Below are 24,879 nucleotides of genomic sequence, written 5' to 3'. Positions count from 1 at the left end.
TGGTGCCACATTGAAGATTCACGGTGGTCTCTGCTCCTGGCAGGTTGGGTGCTCAGAAGTGGTTGGAGCCAGGCTGGTCTTGGTGAGTGGAAGTCCGTGTTGCTGACTCCATGCAAAATCTCCGTCACTGCTACTATAGAGACTTTGTTCATGAGCCCACCGGGCATTGACAAGCGTGGCTGGGGAAAGAGGCTGACTGGTATCCACAGGTCATACCATCCACTCCTCCTCTGCTGAGGTCTCCATTTGGTGAGCATTCACATGAGACATAAATATCTTCGCTTTTTTTTTTATCCATTCAGAGAGGCCTATCCACATGCCTCTTACTCAGACTTCTTTATCATCAATTTTTCAATCATGTTCCTTCCAAGTCCTTGACTATCCAGCCAACCCATTGGCCACAGCTCATGAAATGGTATATAAGCTCACATTGGGCTCTACTCCTTCCAAGCAAAACGAACAACCACATGCACTGCTCAAAGTTCGACCCACTGGTAGGATTTCTATCCGTCACTGTCCTGCATAGATGTCCCAGAAAGGGGCTGTAGTGTTATAGTTGTCCACTGTTGGATGGTGCCTGCATATGGTATAGAACCATCTTAAGCCAGGCTCAGGTTTTTTCTTGCCCTGCCAAGTGATCATTGGGAATGCACTATGAGGCCGTAGGTGCAGGCTGGGAGAGAGAAAGTAGTGTAGCAAGAGTGGGACCATGGGCATTTGGGCTACTTCTTCATGTAACTTGTGCCTTGAGGGGCTGCTCAAGCCCAATTTTGTATATACCACTTACTTGTGATGATAGAGTGTTGCTGTGTATGCCCCACTTTATAGCTTGCAGGTCAGCTAACATTCAGTGTATGACGGGTGGCTGAGGTTGCTGGTAACTTGGAGCCCCATGGTCAAACATTCAGTCTCTACTAAGGTTCAGTAGCCAAAAGCTATTTCTCAAAAAGAGAGTAGCTATCTGTGGAGGACGGCAGGACTTTGCTCCAAAATCCTAACAGCTTGCACTGAAATTCACCTATAGGGGCCCACCAAAGCTTCCAGACCATTTACCTATCTTCCACTGACACTTCAAGCACCACTGGTCTGCTGGATCACATGGTCCGAGTAGCAGAACTGCTTGCATGGCACCTGGACCTGTTCTAGAGCCTTCTCTTGTTCTGGGCTCCAGTCAAAAGTAGCAGCTTTTCAGGTAACTTGGTAAATGGGCCGGCATAGCACACCCATATGAGGAGTATGTTGCCTCCAAAGTCCAAAGAGGCCCATTAAGCATTGTGCCTTTTTTTGGTTCTAAGCAGGGTCAGATGCAACAACTTATCCTTCACCTTAAAAGTGATATCTTGACATGCTCCACGCCACTGGACCCCTAGAAATTTCACTGAGGTAGAAGGCGCTTGAATTTTTGTCAGATTTATTTCCTGTTCTCTGACACACACAGGTTTTTCCTATAGGTCTAGAGTAGTTTCTACTTCTTGCTCGCTAGATCCAATCAATAATGCCATTAATGTAATGGACTACTGTGTAATCTCACAGAAGGAAAGACCATCAAGGTCCCTGTGAATCACATTATGACACAGGGCTGGAGGCTTGATACGTATACCCCTGAGATAGGACAGTAAAGGTGTATTGCTGACCAACCTTGCCAGCTCGAAAAAGCTGTTTCTGGTGGTCTTCATTAACAGGGACAGGGAAAAGAAAACATTTTCCCAGATCTGTAGTTGCATATCAGGTACTAGGGACACGGGTGCAATAGGAGTCACCACCTGTTAAGCTTACGATAACCCATTGTTATTCTCCAAGATCCATTTGTCTTCCGAACAGGCCAAATAGGCAAGTTGAATAGGGATGTGGTAGGAATCACCACACTCTTGCATCTTTCAAGCCCTTAATCATGGCAGTAACCTCTGCAATTACCCCAGGAATGTGGTGCGGCTTTTTTACTATTTTTCAAGGCAGAGGCAGTTCTAGTGGCTTCCACTTAGCCTTTCCCACCATAATGGCACTCACTGCACAGGTCAGGGAGCCAATATGGAGATTCTGCCTGTTGCTGTGTATGGCTATTTCAATTACGCATTCCAGATTGGAGGAAATAAACTACAGGAGGGTTTGGGAACCCACTGGGCCCACTGTGAGACAAATCTGACCTAAAACTTCCTTGATGACCTGATCTGCATATGCCCCTAATGGGGCTGGTGAGCCAAGGGATGTGTTGGGTCTCCTGGAATTAGTGATAGTCCAGCCTGTGGCCAGTAATCCCTGCAATGTCTGATTTTTTCCTTTTCTCCAAAGCAGTCACCCTGACAAAAAACAATGTTGAGCATCTTTTATGTGTATTTGCCACCTGCACATTTTCTTTGACAATATGTCTATTTAGATCTGTTGCCCATTTTTAAATTGGCCTTTTTGGTCTTATTGGGTTCTCTTTTTTTTTGTAATTGCATGATGAGAAAAAGATTCAGAAATGAACATTTCAGTTTTAAAATAAAATGAAGTACAACTAGTATTTCAAACATTCTTTTACAACTTTAAATGAATATTATTCAAAATAAAATTTTTTATAAACATTAAAACCTATAATATAAAATTAGTAACAACTAATAGCTTCTTTCTTAGTCTCTCTATGTAAATAATCAATGAACCAATTTTTTTCTCCCAATTCTGCAAAGCCGAAGTCAATGCAATTGATTTCAGATTTAGCATTTTAAAAAGAATACTCAAACATATACATAGTTATCTTAATATTTTTGAAGAATTTTAAGAATATCAAAGAAAAATTTTAAGTTCTTGCACTTTTTACTATTAGAGAGTTCTAAGACATTACAAAATATTTTTCTTTTTAACTCACATAAGAATTATAATGTGCAGAAAAGATGAGACATTTTTCTTACACAGTTAAATAATTGTGCTTCAGACTGTAATTGCTTTTAAATTTGTTATTTTTCCTCTAAAAAGAAAACAAGAAGAGAATCCTGTGAAATTAATAAGACATCCCAGGAGCTTCCAAATGATTCCTTTTCATACAGGAACTTCTGAGCAAGCACACTATTGTGTGGGTGGGTATCTTTCATTCACTCCTCTTCTTCATCTTGTAGACCGGGTGACATTAGCTAGAGAAGATCTCAGGGGAAGGGTACTCGTGAATGGAGAGGCATACATCTCCTCTGATGGCAGCTGAGTCTATGCAGTTTTCTTCTCATTGCCAAATTGCTGGTCTGTCCATTAATAAGAAGACTCATCATAAAAATAAAAAATACAAAAAAGAATTGTTGAAATCTCATTTTTCTGCCACACTAAAGTGGAACAATAGCTCTCAATGTAAACCAAACTTCTTTGAACAGTCTTGTGCAAAAGACGTGTGGCTCTTCTCACATTCTAATGACAAACCGCAGAGAATTGCCAGCTGCTTTTTCTAGAAAGGCTAATGATCACATCAGACAAGATTACTGGTCTTACTGAGTTTTAAGAGTTTTTTTGTGTACAATTCTTTTTCTTTTTTTAACTTTTATTTTTAAGTGTGTTTTTCCAAGACCCATCAGCTCCAAGTCAAGTAATTGTTTCAGTCTAGTTGTGGAGGGCGCAGCTCACACTGGCCCATGCGGGGACCGAACCGGCAACCCTGGTGTTACAAACATCATGCGCTAACCAACTGAGTTAACAGGCTGCCCCTGTATACAATTCTTGATCAGATGTTTTGCAAATATTTTCTCCAACTCTGTGACTTATCTTTTCATTCTCTTTAAAGTCTATCTCAGAGAGCAGACTTTTTTTTTTTTTTTAATTTTTACTGGGGAATATTGGGGGACAGTGTGTTTTTCCAGGCCCCATCAGTCCTTCTGCAATCTAGTTGTGGACGGTGCAGCTCAGCTCCCAGTCCAGTCGCCGTTTTCAATCTTAGTTGCAGGGGGCGCAGCCCACCATCCCATGTGGGAATTGAATGGGCAACCTTGTTGCCAAGAGCTTGTGCTCTAACCGAGCCATCGGGCCACCCCACTGGCAGCTCATTGTCTTCAATCTAGTTGTGGAGGGCACAGCTCACTGGCCCATGTGGGAATCAAACTGGCAACCCTGTTAAAAGCTCGTGCTTTAACCAACTGAGCCGTCTGGCCATTCCCAGAGAGCAGACCTTTTTCATTTTAATCAAGTCCAACTTATCAATGTTTTCTTTTGTGGATTTTACTACTGATGCTGTATTTAAAAATTTATCACCAAATCTGTCATGTATATTTTCTCCTGTTTTCTTTAATGTTATAGTTTTAAATTTTATATTTAGATCTATGATCATTTTATTTTTTCTGTAAGCTATTAAATCTGTGTTTAGGTTTTTTTCATATATACATCCAATTGTTACAGTACTATCTTTTTTAAATTGTCTTTGCTGCTTTGTCAAAGATCTGTTGACTGTATTTGTATAGGTCCATTTCTGGGCTCCCTATTCTATTCAATTGATGTATTTGTCTATTCTTTCTCAAATACCATGTTTCCTTCATTATTGTAGTTTTATAAGTTAAATCTTAAAAATGTGTAATGTGTGCCATACAAATTTGTTCTTCCTCTTTAGTACTGTGTTGGCTATTCTCAGGATTTTACTTTTCTTTTAAAAATTTTCCCCCCTTTCTTCCGCCTCCCTACCCCCCACTCCGGTTCAAGCTGTTGTTTCTAAGTCTAGTTGTGTAGGACACAGCTCCCTGGTCCATGCTGGTATTATGAGCCTTTCGCTCCCCCCCCCCCCCCCCCCCCCGAGGCTGTCAGTTGCCAGTGGTGGTTGGCCGCTCACAGCAGCTCATGGCAGCTGGCCACACTCGGTAGCCCATGGCAGCTCACAAGAGCCCAGCTCCAGGGAGAGCCGTTGTTCACAATCTTAGCTGTAAACATCACAGCTTACTGGCCCATGTGGGAATTGAATCGACGACCTTGGTGTTAGGAGTACGGCGCACCAACTACCTGAGCCACCAGGCCGGCCCAGGATTTTACTTTTCCATAGAAGCTTTAGTATACCTGTGCTGATATATATAAAATATCTTTCTGGGATTTGGATTTGGATTGTGTTGAACCTGTACATCAAGTCTGGAACAACTGACTTCCTCACAATATTGAGAGTTTCAATTAATGAACTTGGATTATCTCCCCATTTAGATCTTTGATTTCACTCATCATGAGTGTTGTAGTTTTTCACATATATATACGGCACCTATTTTCTTAGATTTTTATGAACCTGTCAAATTAACACTTGTTAAGTGGAGCACAGGTTCCAGGAAGTGAGCCATGGCACAAAAAACAGACAAGGTAAATTAGTTTGTTACTCACAGGTCCTGGAGGAAGTATCTAGCACACCTCAAGGGGCCACAATGGGAGGTAAAGACAGAGTGCAGAGAGAGAGCAAGGGCTTAGGGTACATGCCTTTATTAGGGTTCATGGTGGAGTGCTTTGGGGTTTCTGGGCGCAGGCCAGGTTGGACAATTAAAACCAAAAGAGTAGAGTTTTCCGGCCTCAGTAAGCGACATAGGGGTCTTATGTAAAGGGCGCACAAGGGAAAGGCGCTGGGAGGACTGAACCCATAAGACCTTCCTCTCGTATAACCTCTAATGATACACAATTAGGAAACTAAAGAAAAGTAATAAGAAAAGCAGCTCTTATCTAACACTTTCAATACAAGCCAGACACAGGTCTAAGGGATAATGTAATTACGGTTTTCGAACGTAATCTGTTCTGGAAGACCGTTCAAGTTCTGAAATGTTCAAACACAGCTGACAGCTAGGTCTCAGGATCTTGCACTCAGCAGAAGCCGCATGACATGTTCGACTTCCAAGGCGTGTTCAAAAACTGAAGCATTTACTTCTGGGTTTATGGTGTTCGTAAACTGAAATGTTTGTCAATGGCGATGTTTGAAAACCGAGGTACCACTGTAATCTTCACAATGCTACTAAGAAATACGGTGCTAACATTACTAATTTCTAAATGAGAAAAATTAAGACACAGTTAAGTAATTTGCCCTATAAGAAATGAGTTTATAGTGGTGAAGGCAAATAAAGACTAAATATTGGTTGCATCCTTTCCCACTGATTTAGTTAAGGTTAATTTCAGAGAATGAGCTTGCAAATATTAAGATTTGAGCAGGAAAGAATTCGGTGTAATTCTAACTTTAATGTAGCCTTCCTCAAGTATGAATTATCAGATGAATAATTTGTTAGCTAAAGCAAATGGATGTCCCATACATATGACAGTAATATTATGAATCCTCTGATTTCCCCTAAGGGCTAATGACTCTGATGTTGAGAAAGGTTTGAAGGAGTAATGTCTCTAACATATCCACTGCCGCCCTAAGCCTTCCCACTTTCCTTACACTCATGGAGTTTCTCACTTTTCACCCACTGAACTCTGAGTTCAAATGAATTCTGAAAACACATAAATCCTCCCAATCCTCAACAATTTATAAGGTTTCTCATCAATTACAAATGCCAAATAAATTCTGGCTCTGAAATACTTTATATCCACACTATGAACTCTGATATTGCTTAAGTTGTTATCCTCAAATGCTTTCCCACATTTCTTATAATCACAGGTCTTTTTGTTTCTATTTCACTAGTATGAATTTCAGATGACAATTAAATTCTGAGCCTTCCCATGTCTTCATTCACTCCTCTGTACTGTATGAATTCTTTGATGTTGACTGAGGTGTGAGCCACGAATAAAGGCCTTCCCACATTGCTTACATTCATAGGGTTTCTCACCAGTGTGAATTTTCTGGTGTCGACTAAGTTCTGAGCCTCGGCCAAAGGCCTTCCCACATTCTTTACACTCATAGGGTTTTTCACCACTATGACTTCTCTCATGATGAGTAAGCTCTGACCTTCGAATAAAAGCTTTCTCACACTCCTTACATTTATGGGGTCTCTCACCAGTGTGAATTTTTTGATGTCGAATAAGTTCTGTGCTACAAGTAAAGGCCATTCCACATTCCCTACATTTATAGGGTTTCTCACCAGTGTGAGCTCTCTGATGTCGAGTAAGTTCTGAGCCACGACGAAAGGCCTTCCCACATTCCTTACATTTATACGGTTTCTCACCAGTATGAATACTCTGATGCCGAATAAGATGTGAATCAGAGATAAAAGCTTTCCCACATTCCTTACATTTATGAGGTTTCTCACCAGTATGAATTCTTTGATGTAGACTCAGTTGTGAGGCACAGCTATATGCCTTCCCACAGTCCTTACATTCGTAGCGTCTTTCACCAGTATGAAGTATTTGATGAAGACTAAGTTGGGTGTCATAACGAAAAGTTTTACCACATTCCTTACATTTATGGGGCTTCTCACCAGTATGGATTCTCTGATGTCGAAAAAGGTGTGAGGGACGGGTGAAAGCTTTGCCACATTCTTTACATTCATAGTATTTCTCATCTGTATGAATTCTCTGATGCAAGTTGAGTTGTGAGGTAGATGGAAAGGCCTTCTCACACTCCTTACATTTATAGGGTTTCTCACCAATATGAGTCCTTTGATGTTTACTGAGTTGTGAGCTAGAATGAAAGGTTTTCCCACATTCCTTACATTTATGGGGTTTCTCACCGGTATTAATGCTCTGAGGTTTAGTAGTTTCAGTGTCACAAGTAAAGGCACATTTCTTATTTTCATTTTTTGTCTTGCTTTCATGAATTCTCTGATGCTTGATCAAGTCTGACCTATTATTAAAGACTGTCCCACATTCTCCACATTTAGAGTCTTTTTCTTTATTATGACTTCTTCCATGTTGAATATGGTGTGACTGGTACCTCAAAGCTTCTTTACATTCCTTGCAGTCACATGATTTCGGTCCAGTATGAATTATCTGAGGTACTCTATGAACTATACACGGAATGGAAGTGGACCTTTCTTCAGAGGTTATTGCAGCTGGTCTGAAATGTCCATCCTGTTGTCTCTCCAAGTAGCATTTGACTGCACTATTATCACTGACCCTAGAGCACTCAATGTTAGAGATTATAGATCTTGTTATCTCCAGTTGCAATGCTTTCATTTCATAACTGTCCTCCTTCAGAGATAAATTGTTGGTTTCTCTTCTGGACTCCCAATCTGTAAGATAATAGGAAAGAAAATAGAAGGTATTTTCTTTCATGTTGTAGGAAAAAGGAAAGTTGTAAAGTAGGAAATGACAAACTAAATATAGCAAATAAATAGCTCTTAACACTGCACTGCAATTAAAAAAAAAAAAAAAAAAAGAGGGCAGGGGTAATGAGAATACAGAAGATGAAGAGAGCTTACAAAGGAAGTGGTTCTTCACCTCTGGTGAGAATCAGAATCAGATGGGGAACCTGTTAAAAATACGATGTCCAGGAACCACCTAACACCAATTAAATGAGAATCTAAAGGAATAGGACATTACATCTAACAGCACGTCCTTTCATCTCTAGCCTCAAAATACATCCAGATTATGACTACTTCTCTGCCAGTATCTCTACCACCTGTCCAAAGCCATCCCTCCCTAAGATTAACACAACACTATCCTTACGGTCTCTCTACTGCCACTGTTGTCCTCTAATATTCCATATACCCAACACAGTAGCCAGAGTGTTCTTGTTAAGATAAGTTAGATTATGTCATTTTTTTACTCAAAAATCTCCAATGGATTTCCCTCTCATGAAGAGTAGAAGTCAAAGTCCTTACATGGTCTAGGAGGCCTTCCCTAAACTTGTCCTGCACTACCATCTTTCTGACCTCACTGCCGATCTCCTCCCTTTAGCTGACTCTGCTCCAGCTCCCTGACCAACTGGATGTTCTTCAGACTTGCCAAGCACACCCCCCACCCTTCCTTCAGAATGTCAGAATGTCTGCCTACAAATATCTTCCCTAAGTTATCAATATGGCTCATTCAATTACTTCATTCTGACCTCTATTCAAATGCCAACTTATGAGATCACTCTTTATAATACAAGACCCTCATCACACTACTTACACTTTTTTTTTAAACATGCGTTAGTTTTTGTTTGTTTGTTTTTAATTTTATTGGGGAATAATGTGTTTCCCCAGGACCCATCAGCTCCAAGTTGTTGTCCTTCAATCTAGTTGTGGAGCGCACAGCTCAGCTCCAAGTCCAGTTGCCGTTTTCAATCTTCAGTTTCAATCTTTAGCCCACCATCCCATGCAGGAATTGAACCGGCAACCTTGTTGTTGAGAGCTCGCGCTATAAGCAACTGAGCCATCCAGCCGCCCATCTGGAGCCTCAGTGGCAGCTTGTTGTCTTCAATCTAGTTGTGGAGGGCGCAGCTCACTGGCCCATGTGGGAATCAAACTGGCAAACCTGATGTTCAGAGCTTGCGTTCTAACCAACTGAGCCATCCGGCCGCCCCATACTTACTCTATTTTTTTACAGTGTACTTTCATCGTTGTACCTATTTTCCCAATATTATTATGAAAACTTTCAAACATACAGAAAAATTAAAAGAATTGGACTGTGAACGCCCATATTCTCACCATCTAGATTCTACAATAAACATTTGGCTCTTCTTCCTTTACACATACCTACCCCTCTAGCTATCCATCAATTTGTCTTGCAAACATCTGGATAATTCACTTCTAAACTCAACAGATTATATTATGTATATGTCATTTACTTCTATATTGCCTGTCTGCCCTTCACAGAATACAGTAAGTATTTGTTAGATGAATAAATGACCACTGGTATTTTTATTAATCTTCTATAGTGTTCTGAGGCAACTCAAAGTATGGGACTCACTGTTTAAATATGGTGCATTTCGCTTGCACTTAGAATAAAATACAAAATTCCTTACCAGACCTGCAAAACTGCATCATCTGGACCCTGCTTCCTTTTCACCCTCATTTTAAGGTGCTCTGACCTTCACTCACCGTGCACCCATTATACTGGCCTCCATCCAACTCCTATATCATGATAAATACTTGCTTATCTTAGACCCTTTCAGGAAATGTTTCATGTCCCATGAATGCTGTGCTCCAAGATCTTGAAATGGCCATCTTCTCTCATCCTAAATATCTTAATTTTCTGTCAAGTACTCTGTTCTTCACCCTCATAATCTTTTTCTCAATTCTGGAATTACATATTAGTTCATCAGTTTTTCACCAGTCTAATTTCTCTCAAAGTGACCTAGAACTAGCATAACACTTATTTCAGTCACCATGACATAACCAATCACCAGTTCAATTAATGTTAAGTAATTACTAGATGAAGGGTATTCCAGTGGAAACAGAAGGAAACATACCAAAGATAATGAAACTAGGAAAGTGACTTAAGAATCAGGTAATCACTTCATGCTTTTAATTATTTAACAGGTGCTGGAGGTGTCAGCTCCCAACTTCAGTATGCTCTCCCTACATCACTGCCCGTGCACATAACAGGAATGCACAAGCAAGCTGGCGCTCGAGTGCATCTGTACATGTGTCTGCACCAGCCTCCTAGAATATTGGCAGCTTTACACAACAATGAAAATTTTATGTAATTCTGAGAATATTCTAATGAAAACTGAGGATACTATGGCAACCATTTATGAGGTTGTATGATGTTGTGACAAAGAACACAACTTTAGGGCCGGCCCGGTGGCTCAAGCAGTTGGAGCTCCGTGCTCCTAGCTCCTAATGCCGAAGGCTGCCGGTTCGATTCCCACATGGGCCAGTGAGCTGCACCCTCTACAGCTAAGATTGTGAACAACAGCTCTCCCTGGAGCTGGGCTGCCGTGCAGCCCCGTGCTACCGTGTGTTGCCATGGGCTACCTTGTGCTGCGGTGGGCTACTGTGTGCTGCCATGGGATACCGTATGCCGACATGAGTGGCCAGTGGCCAGCGTGAGCAGCTGTGAGCTACTGTGAGTGGCCAGCTGACGATGCTGACTGACTGCCTCAGCCAGGGGGGAGCGCAAAGCTCATAATACCAGCATGGGCCAGGGAACTGGGTCATACACAACTAGACTAAGAAACAACCGCTTGAACCGGAGTGGGGGGCGGGAGGTGGAAGGGGGAGAAAAAAAAAAAAAGAACACAACTTTAGGGTAAGATGTCTGCATATGAATCCCAGTCCCATGATGCCAGACAATTACTTAACTACCGTATTTCCCTGAAAATAAGACCTAGCCAGACAATCAGCTCTAATGAGTCTTTTAGAGCAAAAATTAATATAAGACCAGGTCTATAATATAATATAATATAATATATAATATAATATAATATAATATAATATAATATAATATAATATAATATAATATAATATAATATAACAGGTCTTATTTTACTATAAGACTGGGTATAATATAATATAATACCAGGTCTTATATTAATTTTTGCTCCAAAAGGCACATTAGAGCTGATTTTCTGTCTAGGTCTTATTTTCGAGGGAACACGGTACTCAAAAATCAAAGGCTGGTCTGAGACAGGGAGATGTTTGTTCTCCAGATGCTCAGTGTACGGTGTCAGAGCTTTACACAGGTATTCTGCTGCTCGGCCTATTCCCTTTGCTTTTGTTATGGTCCAGGATTGTTGGATTGGCCCAGAGCAGGGTGCAGAAAAGGCAAACAGCTGGGAAGTCTAGAGAGATGAGTAAGCCTAGCACAATTGGTGAGCAGAGAAGATTCTTCTGTGACTAATGCATGATCTGTATCTGGGATCTACTGAAAACGCCACTTACACTGCAGATAGCTGTAAGGCTGTCCTTGGGAGCAGGGCACTAAGCAAGGTCTACATAATGACTGCTAACATGATGCTGGCTTTTTTTATGTTATTGGAAAGTTTCAGATATCAGATGTCAGAAGATGATGCTATTTTAAATATTTTTTAAAAACAATCGGGTAGAAAAGGAAAACTGCAAAAAGCATAACTGGAATCAAAATATGTACTTAAAGAAATGCTCAAATAAAAAAGTAATATCCATCAAGGACGTTCCCATTGTTCCTATCCCTTACAACCACTCCTCAGTGCTCAAGAACCATTCCCCTAAATCGATCTTCAGTCTCCCCACTTTCCCTACTCCATGGTCTCATTCTAGCACAAGGCCAAATCATCTGGACCTCCAAAACAGCCTGAATTTCACCATTTTCACTCATGAATCCTCTGATTTAATCTCTATAGGACAGCCAGAGAGAGGTCTTAGAAATACAATCTAATCATGTCCCTACATTGTTTAAAACCCTTGAATGGCTGCCAAGTGTCCTAAAGAGAAAAAGGGCATTTTTATAAGAGCGTCAATCTCAGGAAATTATGTCATAAGCATAGATGCACCTAATAACAGAGTCCCAAAATACATGAAGCAAAAACTAATAGAGATGAAGGGAAAAACAGACAATTCAATAATTCAATGATCTACTTTCAATAATGGATAGATCAATTAGCCAGAAGATCAACAAGAGAAAATAATATACTTTTAAATAAATACTGGGGCAAAGAAAAAAATGACAAGAAAAATTGGAAAATAAACTTTTGAGTTAGATAAAAGGAAAACTCAATATACCAAAACTTATGTAATACCGTTAAAACAGATCTTAAAAGGGAAATTAACAGATTAAAATGCCTATATTAAAAACAAAGAAAGATCTCAAATCAATAAACTAATTGTTTACCTTAAGGAACTAGACACGGAAGAGCAAACTAAAATCAAAGATACCAGAAGGAAGGAAATAAAGATTAGGGGGAGATGAACAAAATAGACAAAGAAAAATAGAGAAAATCAACATAACTATAATTTTGTTCTTTGAAAAGCTCAACAAAACTGATAAACCTTTAGCTAGACTGACCAGGAAAAAAAGAGAGAAGACTCATACTAATATCAGGAATGAAAGAGGAGATATTACTACCAACTTTACAGAAATAAAAAGGATTTTAAGTAGATTAGTGGCTACCTAGGGGTGAGTGTGGGTAGTGACTGCTAACAGGTATGGGGTTTCATTTGGGGTGATGAAAATATTCTCAAATTAGACTGATGCCCGGTTGCAAAACTCATTTGTGAATATACTAAAAACCAATGAACTGTATACTTTAAATAAGTGAATTTTCCAATAAGTGAATTATATCTCAATAGAGCTATTTTAAAAACTCAGGACAAAACTGGACCCTAAGTACAGGGAAAATGGCTCTCTCCTGCGAAGGAGGAAGGTACTTCCTTTGTGAAACCAGAGGGAAATATGAGACAGGATAGCAAAAGAGTGGCAAGTGGAGTAAAAATTGGAGGCCTCATGCTGAAACATCCTTACTTTCTTTTCCAGATCTCAGGCCTTTTCAGGGAGCTTTCCTACCGACATCTTAGAAGTGCTACCCTCTCACAGGCTAGCTGGGTGACCACCTGCCATGGCCTATCCCCTACGAGTCACCATCACTCACCTGGGAACCATTCTTTTGTCTCCTTCCTTTCAACCATCCAAGGCTCCTTCCCTTGCTCCAATAAGGAGATCACATCTGGCTTAGACTCAGAAAGTCCTGCTCAAGAAAAAAAAAAAAAGGGATGAAGTTATATTTATTGTGAGTATCCCCGAATTAAAATCAGTTCATGATTATCAACAAAGAGGAGTAAGTAGACTAAGGGTCAGCGGAAGAAGTTAAGGTCAGAGGAATGAAAAGGATAGAGTTGCACAATGGAACAGCCAATTTCTAACTTCACCAGAAACTAACTACTCTTTGATAAGCAAGAATCATAACTTCAGCCAGGCACTTGAAAAAGTACTCCCAAGAAATTCATAACAAAGAACATAAAAATTCGAGAAGGCCAATTCTGAATTTTGAGGGGCAGATGAACTTACCCAGTGAGATCAGGTTGTTATAATTCTCCAACATTGTATCTCGGTACAAATCCTTCTGAGCAGAATGTAAGCATTCCCACTCATTCTGGGAGAAATAGATGGCCACATCTTTGAACTTCAAGCCCTGAAATCACAAATAAATATACTACTTGTGAAATTAATGGGCTAAATCTTTACAATGGACTAAAAGGCACAGTAGAGGAACACCATTGGGAAAACAGGCTGTGCTTGACCCTTCAACATGGATGGGTCAGTGGGGGAACAAGAGAGATCAGAGCACGCATCATTCTTGGTGCACACATTGTTCTTAAACATTCCTGCAACTACAGATGTAACCTATTGGTATTATCCTCTTTCATTATCCACTAAGGTGTGGAAGCAAACAAAGGCCAGATAACTGTGTTTCCCAATTAAATAAGACTATGCATTCAAGTCCACAGCGTACACCACTTGCAATCATCCCCTTCCCAATAAAGAAGGTTTTAAAAAAAGTCTCAATCATTCAAAAGTATCTTATAAAATTTCTTTTTCTGAAAAAAGGATTTAAATATAACTTTGTGATTTAACAATTTCTTAAAAACTCGGGCTTATAAATTATGCCAGAATAGTAATCCTAATCACTTTTCGTGTCACCAAAAATTCTAAAATAGACTGCATTTTTCCTGGTTATACGATACCCCATCTTATGTATTCAATGTTCTTATTTTGGGGTACTAGATGGGACAAGTTCTCTAAGATTCTTTTGCAGTTATGAGAGTCATTACTCTTCAACAACCCGGCTCTTTATACATCTGGCTATACTGTTCCTATTACCATAAATTTTCCCTAACTATATACACTCCTTGTTCTTGAGCTACCAGAACTGATGGAGGAAGATCTAGACTCACACTGATGTGACCCAAGAAGAACATACAATACACAAGATCAAAATGGACTCACTTATTGGTGTCTATCTGTCACTGATTCCTTGGAATAACACTTAACTCCATGCACTGAATCTATCATATCCCAAGTACTAAAAATCTCAGAGAGCTAGAGATATGGGCAAATACTGAGACTGCGACAAATCAACAATTACCTTCTTGTCTAATTGAAAAACCCAAGTTTGCAACATGGGATCCCACTTAACCACTCATCTCCACTTCATCAAATCACAGCTCTAACAAAACAGGTATACAATTTCCAACAAGGGTTGGTTACCCCACTCCATCAGTACTCCTGGTGGAAGGATATGCACTTAAGAAATGCTAAGTGGTTTGCAAAATGAATCCTAAACACTTGGAGCACAGAGGGATACTTATGGGATAGCAGCCTCTGGGAGCATCATTCACTGGAATGGGAAGAATTGGCGAGCAAGTTCCTTGAGGGGCTCAGGGAAGTAGGAATTTTCAGGAAAAAGAAATCCACTGTTTAAATCTTCCAAAATGAAAAATGCATTCAATGAAAGAGGAGAAATAGAAATCCACATACATATAAGGTCTGACAATTAAGTTCACGAACTGTTGAACCACTGTTGCTAACCTGTTTTGATATCAGAGGGATTATTCATTATGAATTTGTACCAACTGGACAACAAGTTAACCAAGTTTACTATTTAGAAGAGCTGAAAAGGCTGTGTGAAAAAGTTAGACGACCTGAACTTTTCGCCAACAATTCATGGCCCTTGTATCATGACAATGCACCAGCTCACACGGCACTGTCAGTGAGGAAGTTTTTAGCCAGTAAACAAATAACAGTATTGGAACACCCTCCCTACTCACCTGATCTCGCCCCCAATGACTTCTTTCTTTACCTGAAGATAAAGGAAATATTGAAAGGAAGACATTTTGATGACATTCAGGACATCAAGGGTAATACGACGACAGCTCTGATGGCCATTCCAGAAAGAGTTCCAAAATTGCTTTGAAGGGTGGACTAGGCACTGGGGTCAGTGCATAGCTTCCCAAGGGGAGTGCTTTGAAGGTGACTGTAGTGATATTCAGCAATGAGGTATGTAGCACTTTTTCTAGGATGATTTCGCCAACTTAATTGTCCAACCCTGTATGTAAATACCAGTGGACAGATTAAAGAAAACACAAAGAAGATTCTAGACCAGGCCAAAAGGCTACACAATCTTAATAACTCCACCACTCAAACTATATGGGACTCCTTTAAGGGGTACGTACCAAATATCACTTGGCTCTTTCCCGTCCTGGGACCTGGCAGCTATCTTACTTTTATTACTTTTTGGCCCTTGCCTCTTTAATCTTCTTGTTAAGTTTGTATCTTCCAGGCTTCGACAGTATCATGTAAAGCTGATGGTCATGCCGGGGTCCCAGCCAGTCCCAAAAACGGAGTCACCAGACTCAATATCATACCGACCCCTTATCAAGCTGTGAGAGATTTTTATTCCTCCCAGGTTCAGGGTCCCGACAATGCCCCTCTGTCAGCATGAAGTAGCTTCAGAAGAAGAGACTGTCAGCCTGTATCTCTTACTATTAAGGAGGATAAAATCTCTCAGGGGGTTAAGAGACAGGGAGGCAACTTCCTGCTGTCCAGTCAGTGGAGTTGAATAAATAGCTGCTAATACTTAGATAAATTCCCCAAGCACACCTGCCCTAGGGAGACTAATCAGCATTAAGCCAAAGTCAGGCTCAAAAGAGCCCCTGTGTGACCTTTTCTTCATTATAATGCTAAAAATCACACTCAGGGGCGGGGATTTAACATGCTAATGAGACATGCCACACATGAGAAAACAAGTAGCCATACTGCTCAGGTGACAAGAAACCTCTGCCTTTACATGCCTAGACATACATAGCTTTTCCCCCAGCCTAGCTCCCTTTAGAAACCCTGTCCCAGCTTCCCTCAGGGAATAACCTGTTTCTTCCTTTTCATGGTGTAGGTTTTCTTGTGCACAAGCTTAATAAAACTTTCTCTTTGTCTATAATGGTCTCTGGCGATCTCTCCTTGTTTCCATCCTGGAAGACTACAAGAACCCAGGGCGTCAGCACCAAATTCACCTTCATTTTAAGGTGCTCTCACCTTCACTCGCCGTGCACCCACGATACTGGCCTCCATTTGACTCCTATATCATGCTAACTACTTGCTTATCTTAGACCCTTTCAGGAAATGTTTCATCTCCCATAAATGCTCTGCTCCAAGATCTTGGCATGGCCAGCTTCTCTCATCCTAAATATCTTAATTTTTCTGTCAAGTACTCTGTTCTTTACCCTTATAATCTTGTCTTCAATTCTGGAATTACATATTTGTTCATCAGTTTATCTATTGGTATAATTTCTCCTAGAACTAGCATAATACTTATTTCACTCACCATAATATAACCAATCACCAGCACATAGTTCAATTAACGTTGAGTAATTCCTAGATTAAGGGTATTCCAGTGGAAATAGAGGGAAACATGCCACCAATCCACTAGAATATTGACAGCTTTACACAACAATGAAAATTTTATGTAATTCTGAGATCATTCTAATGTAAACTGAGGATACTATGGCAACCATTTATGAAGCTGTATAGTATTGTGACAAAGAACACAACTTTAGGGCCAGATTGCCTGTGTGTGAATCCCAGTCCCATGATTTGCTGGCTGCATGGCACCAGACAGTTACTTAACTACTCAAAAATCAAAGGCTGGTCTGAGACAGGGAGATGCTTGTTCTCCAGATTCTCAGTGTACAGTGTCAGACTTTACTAAGCAGGCACCCTCCTGCTCGGCCTATTCCCTTTGCTTTTGTTATGGTCCAGGATTGTTGGATTGGCCCAGAGCAGGGTGCAGAAAAGGCAAACAGCTGGGAAGTCTAGAGAGATGAGTAAGCCTGGCACAATTGGTGAGCAGAGAAGATTCTTCTGTGACTAATGCATGATCTGTATCTGGGATCTAATGAAAATGCCACTTACACTGGAGATGGCTGTAAGTTTGTCCATGGAAGAAGTAGCACTCCTATTCTCAGGGCTACAAGGAAGATGGCCTGACTTGAACCCTGGCAGTTGGTGGAAGGGAAACATTCTCCCCTGAGGAACTGTTACCACAACTCAGCCCTCCCACATGTCTGTGGCTTACATTCACATTACTAAGGTGAAGCTAAAAAACTTGCCATTTATGAATCTACTTTAAGGTGGTTCTGGGTTGGCACTACTGTTGCCAGAAGCAAACAGTCCTATTCTAGAGGAAAAACCTTCAACCATGACTCAAGAATCCATGGGTAAAATTCCAAGGAAAATCACCCAAGAGTCAAAAATAACACAATATGGGGGCCGGCCTGGTGGCTCAGGCGGTTGGAGCTCCATGCTCCTAACTCCGAAGGTTGCCAGTTAGATTCCCACATGGGCCAGTGAGCTGTGCCCTTTACAGCTAAGATTGTGAACAACGGCTCTCCCTGGAGCTGGGCTGCCGTGAGCAGCTGAGGATTGGCGTGAGCTGCTGAGGGCTGCCGTGGGCCACCATGTTCTGCCATGAGCAGCTGGCAGCCAGTGTGAATGGTGGGCAGCATTGTGAGTGGTCGGCAGGCGGCAAGAGCTGCCGTGAACTGCTGTGAGCGGCCAACCGACAACTGGCGACAGACTGCCTCAGCCGGGGGGAGCCTTGGCAAGACTCATAATACCAGCATGGGCCAGGGAGCTGTGTCCTACACAACTAGAGTGAGAAACAACGGCTTGAACTGGAGTGGGGGGAAAATAAAACCAAACTGGGTGGCGGGTTGGCTCGGTGGTTAGAGTGCAGTGCTCATAACACCAAGGTCACCAGTTTGATTCCCACATGGGCCAGTGAGCTGCACCCTCCACAACTAGACTGAAAACAACAACTTGACTTGGAGCTGATGGGTCCTGGAAAAACACAGTTCCCCAATATTCCCCAATTAAAAATAATTCAAACTTCTAGAATAAAACACATAATTCTTTAAGTTATACAATGGCTGGAATAAATATCTCTGAAGAGAAAAATTACTTGACTGAAAGATATAAATATAGATTATGCAGAACGCTATCACGACAGACAATGTGGAAAAGTATAAGAGAAGTTAAGAAATAAAGTGAGAAGGTTTAAGAGATATCAAACTAGAGTTCTGGAAGGAAGGAAAAGAAAACTGAGAAAAGGCAGTAAATGAAGACATAATGACAGAAATTTTCAGAACTGGCAAACAAAGCATTATTCAGAAGCCCAGTGAGTCTCAAAAAGAATATAAATAAAAAGAAATCCTAGACAATCATATCAAAACTGCAGAGCATTAAAAACAAATAGCATATGTTAAAAGCAATTTGAAACTAAAGACAGATGGTCTGCAAAAGAATAATAGTCTGCTAGACAGATGACTAGCAACAATGTAAACCAGAAGACAGCAGAATATCTCAGTCAGCGCAAAGAAAATTATCTTTCACAAATAAGATCAAATAAAGACATTTTCAAAAAACAAAAAGAAACTCCAGATAGTCACCAAAGTGTGTCTATGTACTTCCATCTGAAGGAAAATCATCCCAGGTAGAGAGTTTGAGATATAAGAATGGTGAATGAAGAAAGTGGTAGTAAATATGTGGGTAACATAAGCTAACTTTCAAATACATAAAATAATAAAAATGTTTATGGGTTAAAAAAATGATGGAGGAAAAATATCTGACAACAATATAAGCTGTTTGATCAGTTGGAATATCCTAGTTTCTTATACTAGTCTATTCAGTGAGAGCATATAAGTGTCCTTTAGTTTTAGACACTGGTAAGTTGAGAAACTAAGTTAAAATTTCTAAGTTAAGAAATTTACTGGTTTATGAGGTCTGACAATTAAGTTCATGAACTTATCCTAGGAAAAGTACTACATACCTCATTGCTGACTGTCACTATGGTTACCTTCCAAGTACTCCCCTTGGGAAGCTATGCACCAACCCCAGCGCCCAGTCCACCTTTCAAAGCAATTCTGGAACACTTTTTCTGGAATGGCCATATGGCAGAGCTGTCATCATATTACCCTTGATGTCCTGAATGTCATCAAAATGTCTTCCTTTCAATATTTCCTTTATCTTCGGGTAAAGAAAGAAGTCATTGGGAGCCAGATCAGGTGAACAGGGAAGGTGTTCCAATACAGTTGTTTGTTTACTGGCTAAAAACTCCCTCACAGACAGTGCCATGTGAGCTGGTATACTGTTGTGATGCAAGGGCCATGAAACGTTGGTGAAAAGTTCAGGTCGTCTAACTTTTTCACGCAGCCTTTTCAGCAATTCCAAATAGTAATCTTGGTTAGCTGTTTGTCCAGTTGGTATAAATTCGTAATGAATAATCCCTCTGATATTAAAAAAGGTTAGTAACATCATTGCAACAAGTTCACAAACTTAATTGTCACACCTTGTACAATGAACGTGAGAGAGTTGGAGCTTTATCCTGAAAGTAACAGGGATTCACTGAATAAAAGAAGTTATGTGACTGGACTATTTTATTGGCAAGGAGTAAAAGCAGAGCCAGGGAGCCCTCTTACAAGGTCAGTGTGCTATCCATTCCCACAGAGGTCTGATCTGGCACATAGACAATGGAGCAAGGTTGTAGGGCAGAAAGGAGACAGAAGTAATAACGTTTGGCACCTCACTGAATGTTGGGAAGACCAGGAGGTAGGAGTTGGGGGGCCTCCAGGTTGCCAGTTCAGGTACACATTCAGGTGAATTTCCATTACCATCATACTCCCCAAACCTTGTAGATCACATTATAGAGAGGAAGTTATGAGGAAGCCCATGGTCACAGAGCTAATAAATAGCAGAAATGGGGTAAGGCTTTACCCTTTTATAATAGTGCATAGCCTCTCATTAACACAGAGAAAAGACAATCACCACTCCAAGGGGAAGAGGACATAGAGGGAGAAATGGATAGTCAGGGTTGAAGGGCAAGAGGAGCTGGAGTTACTTCTTTACCAAAACATGCTGAGAATGAATGGGGAGGGTGTTGACCTCTTCTAGAATCTTAGGAAGGTTCTGGCCGGGACGGGAATGGGAAGATAAATTCAAATTCTCATAGAATTCAGAAGAAAAGTCAAATATAAACGAAGAAACAGATTAATCCTGAATACAAAGAATATTTCTTAGTCTTCAGAAAGAAAGGAATTCTTGAGAACTGACTGGCCAGAATTAATGAAGAGCCACACTCAGACACATCTAGGAAAATAACCCTGAACATACTATAAATAGCATGCCATTCTTTAAAATTGTTTATGCCAAAGTCATGGAAAAAAAAAGTCTAAATAAATACCCCAAATTAGGAATTTTACAACCAACATTCTCTGGTCATATCTCACACCAGATACCTTAAAGATTAAATTGTTTGGACAAAAGTCAAAAGTACTTTTGGAAAATGAGTGACTTTTTTATTCTTATAGTAGGGAAAACCTTCTGGCAGTACATAAATGGAAGAAAACTGTTCCGGAAAACTCTGAAATCTAAAAAAACAGATAACATAGATTGTGAAAAATATTTTTAAAACAGCTTATAAATGACAAAGAGAAAATATGCTTAACATATAAATTTGTTTAAAATAAATCAAGAAGATAACACTCTTTGACAAGTGGGAAAAGGAAACCAGTAGGTAATTTAGAAATTCCAGTTGTACCATTTATTAATATGTAATATTGGGGCAAGTGGCTTAATAGAATCCATTTCCTCATCTGTCAACTTAGAATACTGGCACATTTCATCAATTCTGAGATGCCAGTGGTTGTAAAGCCACCACTATATATCAGGAAAGAAAAAAATGCCATTAATGAAACTATGACTTACCAGAAATTGTAAAACCCATCCTGATTTCAGATAATTTAAAATGTGATAAAAGAAGTGTATCATAGAATTAACAAAATATAATCACACCTGTCTTATAGGGTTGTTATGTGGATTCAACAAGATAGGTAATACACGTAAAGAATTTCAAACTACAACTGGCTTACAGCAAACACACAGTAAGTTAGTTGCTTGTATCAGTAACATGATCCCATTGTGAAAACAAATTACATACCTAAACATATATGCAGACAAAATAATTTGAAAATATTAATAGTGACTACCTCTAGATGGTGGGACCATGGGTGACAAACTTTAATAACCTTCTCAAGTTTTGAAATTTTTGCAAGAACTCTATATTACTTTAATCATTAGAAAGAGAAATTATTATTTCTATCTTGGGGAAAACATATCTAGACCTCACGAGGGCAGGCAAGACGCCCCAGGTTATTAGAAATTAGACTGAAGTCAGTAACCTTAGTCTGTTCTTTAACTTCCCTGCCAAATCACTGAGGCACATTCTGTCAAGATGTTTCTGGGAATGAACAAAATCCAGGGAAATAAATTCTAGATCAGATGAGACAACGTATACAAAGCAGAAAGCCCTGGTTTAGGCTCCTGTCTGGTTTAGGAACACTGCTCCATAAATGTAGTTTCCTCCTCTCTTCTCCTTTCTCCAAATCACTACTGTAAATATTTTGGATAGAATCCTGAAATAGGATAGCATTATGAAAACCAAGAAGCCCTTTCCAAGAAGAAAGTGCCACTGACAACTTACCTCCGCCATGACTTTTGATGCACTGTGGCTCTTCTCTCCTCCTCTTCTGGATTCTTAGACAACAGAAAAGGTGAAAAAAGATGTAAAAACTAGGAGACAACGGTCCTTCCCTGGAGCACGGAGGGGGCCAGGTCAGAACAAATCCCTGCCCCACCCCAGGAGCTAAGAGGGAGCCCAAAGCCGAAGAAGCCTGCGACTCCCGCCATCCTCTTCCATCATCACAAAGAAGAGCAGGTGACCCTAGGGGCCCCTCTGGGAGTCCTGGGATAGAATCTCAGACTGTGGCCTCCGTCCTCCATAAAAGCCTGAAAGAATTCCATAAAAGTTCTTTCACGCCCAGTCTCTTAAACTGAGCCTGAATCTGTGGCTCCAAGACACAGCCTAAGTGGATCCATCTGTCAGAGCTCCGCCTCTGTTCTCTATGGGACTGGATCTCCTGCGACCATAGGGTGAAAGAAGAAAAAGTAGAAGTAGGAGGGGCTCCCAGCCCCAAGCTCTAAAAACCCGCTGGACAGCAGAAATAGCCTCCGGGCGAACGCCATTCGTAGTGCTAGAGAGCGAATGGCGGCGGTTGGCGGTTTGTCCGTTTCCGCTAGGCTCGGGAGGGCAAAGGGAACTACAAAGACTCAAAACACAGTCGGGGTCTGAGGCAGACGCCCCACACCCATCCACGCGCCAACCCCACCCCGCGTCTACCAAGAATGTACAAAGAGGGTGCCCTTCCCAATTCTAACCCCGAAGGCAGAGACGGCTGCGCGGCCACGTGGGGCTCTCACACACAGGCCCACAGAGTCCCGCCTGGATAGCACCCACCACGGCCCGCAGGCACCCGCCATCCAGCACTGGACGTTGGGCGCACAGTCCACGTCCCCGGCCCAGCCAGGAGGACACACAGCTGCGATACCCGTGATCTTCATACACCTCCAGTCTGCTCCCACGCCACCCTGAAACCACACCCACCCCAGATAGAAGCGCGCTGACTCCCCGTCCCCCCAGGCAGGACACGCGGCCTCGACACCCCCACCCTCCCGGTCGTCCTTTATTTTTCAAGCGTGGGCGCGCAGCCAGGACGTGCCCAACAGCCACCCATATTTAAGACTCAGACAGTCCAGGCGTCGGGGGTCCTCACCGTCCACTTCTCCCGGGTCGGCGCACTCCACTCTGATCGAATCCGCCCCAAACCAGTGAGCTACGCTTCCCGGGACGCGCTGACCCTTTGCGTCCGAGCTCCCTCCGACTCAACAAGGGCCAGCCAACTCCGGCTGGAAGTGGCACAGGTCGCGGAGCTCTCAGGGAAATGTAGTCCAGAGGAGGACAAATCCAGCGAGAGCCTGGCCGACACAACAGTCTTCTCCGTCCGGTCGCGTCGTATTGCCGGCCTTCAGCCAAAGTCCGTGCTGATCACCCAGCGCGCCTGAGCATCCTCCGAAGACCTGGGCGAGGTGACAGGTCCAGGGAGCAATAGGTGGCTGCTGAGGGGTAAGAACAGGTTGTAGACCGTGGAGGCCTCTGAGATATGTAGCCCACAGCTGGGGAAAGGGCAGGGCGTCCTCTACCAGGATGTCCCGAGTACCCAAAGCTAACCCGTCTGCAACAGTCCTCGCCCCAAACTGGGAGACGCGCAGAGACCTCTAAGAACTATAGTTAAAAGCCAGGAAGCAGAATGTCCACAGAGTTCTTTCCACAAGGAGCCGCGCTCTCAGCGCGGGACCAGGAGACCTGGACGACTTCCCGCCACACCGCGAACTAGGAGTCCTCCGGCACCTGAGCGGTGCAGCCCTTGGCGCCTCGCAATCCTGGTCCAGCGAAGTGCTCAACTTTCGGCTGAGAATTATTCATTCCTCCGTCCCGGGCGCCGCCGGGAAGCGTTCGCCCTCAGTCAGGAACACCGTAACGCTGCAGTCAGAAGTCCGGGCTTTTCAGCAAAATTCCGGCGGCGGGGGCCACAGGGACAAGGGGTAGCGCTGGGTCCACCCTGGAGGCTTCCGGGAAATGTAGTCCCAGCTTTGAGAGTAGGGAATGGGACGGAGTAGAGACTGAAGGTTGACAGTCTTGAGTCTGGTCCGGGGAGTCTAAGAAGGGACCGGGGGTTGAAGGAGGACAACCCTGGGTCCCGAGTGGAAATAAGGGAGTACCAATATTAAACATCATACGCCACGTAATACTGTTTTCAAACTTTTTATCAGTACATAAATACACTTGATAAGATATCTGGAAAGCTACGCTAACATTTGTTAACAGTAGTTAATTTCTAGGAGTATAATTGTGATATTTTTTCTTTGGACTTTAAGGGTATTCTCTTATATTTTGGCCATTAGTATGTCCTTCTTATGAAAGATTACTTATTAAATTACGTTAAATATAAAATGAGTAAATATAGACTCTGAAACTGATGCGCTAGAAAACAAAAAAGTGGACCAGATTTTTAAAAATTCACAATTTGGTTCTAAAAGATAAATGAAAAACAATATTGATAACAACAAAACAAAACAAAAAATTAAATCAAAACAAAAACCTTAGAAATCAGGGGTTAAACCACAGACATACAGTTTAAAAGAATTTTGAGGCTGTTATATTCAACTGTTCAACTCTATAACCACAATAGAGGTAAT

The 24,879-nt window shown here is 41.6% G+C and overlaps 1 protein-coding gene and 1 pseudogene across 2 annotated transcripts; both read right to left on the bottom strand.

Annotated features, from left to right (window-relative positions):
* Positions 1-2,000: 2,000 nt before the first annotated feature.
* LOC109457211 (apelin receptor early endogenous ligand pseudogene) lies at positions 2,001-4,631 on the bottom strand (annotated as a pseudogene).
* A 753-nt stretch (positions 4,632-5,384) lies between these two features.
* LOC141566941 (uncharacterized) lies at positions 5,385-24,167 on the bottom strand. Of its 2 annotated transcripts, none has more exons than XM_019749894.3 (5): positions 23,397-24,167; positions 22,268-22,320; positions 13,747-13,870; positions 13,331-13,426; positions 5,385-8,069 (listed from the first exon to the last, which is right to left on the bottom strand). In XM_019749894.3, exons 2-5 carry the CDS (start codon positions 22,274-22,276, stop codon positions 6,628-6,630), a joined length of 1,671 nt encoding a protein of 556 aa, XP_019605453.2. In that variant the 5' UTR covers positions 22,277-22,320; positions 23,397-24,167; the 3' UTR covers positions 5,385-6,627. The 2 variants fall into 2 exon arrangements, with proteins under 2 accessions (XP_019605453.2, XP_088656792.1); XM_088800666.1 differs by having other exon boundaries at positions 13,747-13,891; positions 23,397-24,151.
* Positions 24,168-24,879: the final 712 nt, after the last annotated feature.

This window comes from Rhinolophus sinicus, chromosome 8, assembly GCF_057876585.1.
Source record: "Rhinolophus sinicus isolate RSI-liver-muscle chromosome 8, RSI-T2T, whole genome shotgun sequence".
Classification (NCBI taxonomy): domain Eukaryota; kingdom Metazoa; phylum Chordata; class Mammalia; order Chiroptera; family Rhinolophidae; genus Rhinolophus; species Rhinolophus sinicus.
This window is presented reverse-complemented; position numbering and strand designations above follow the sequence as displayed.

Coding starts and splice junctions, on each gene's coding strand:
- LOC141566941 (XM_019749894.3), bottom strand. Junction 13,427..13,746: donor TAACAACCTGATCTCACTGG/GTAAGTTCATCT, acceptor TTTCTTGAGCAG/GACTTTCTGAGTCTAAGCCA. Junction 8,070..13,330: donor GACAAAAGAATGGTTCCCAG/GTGAGTGATGGT, acceptor ATTATCTTACAG/ATTGGGAGTCCAGAAGAGAA.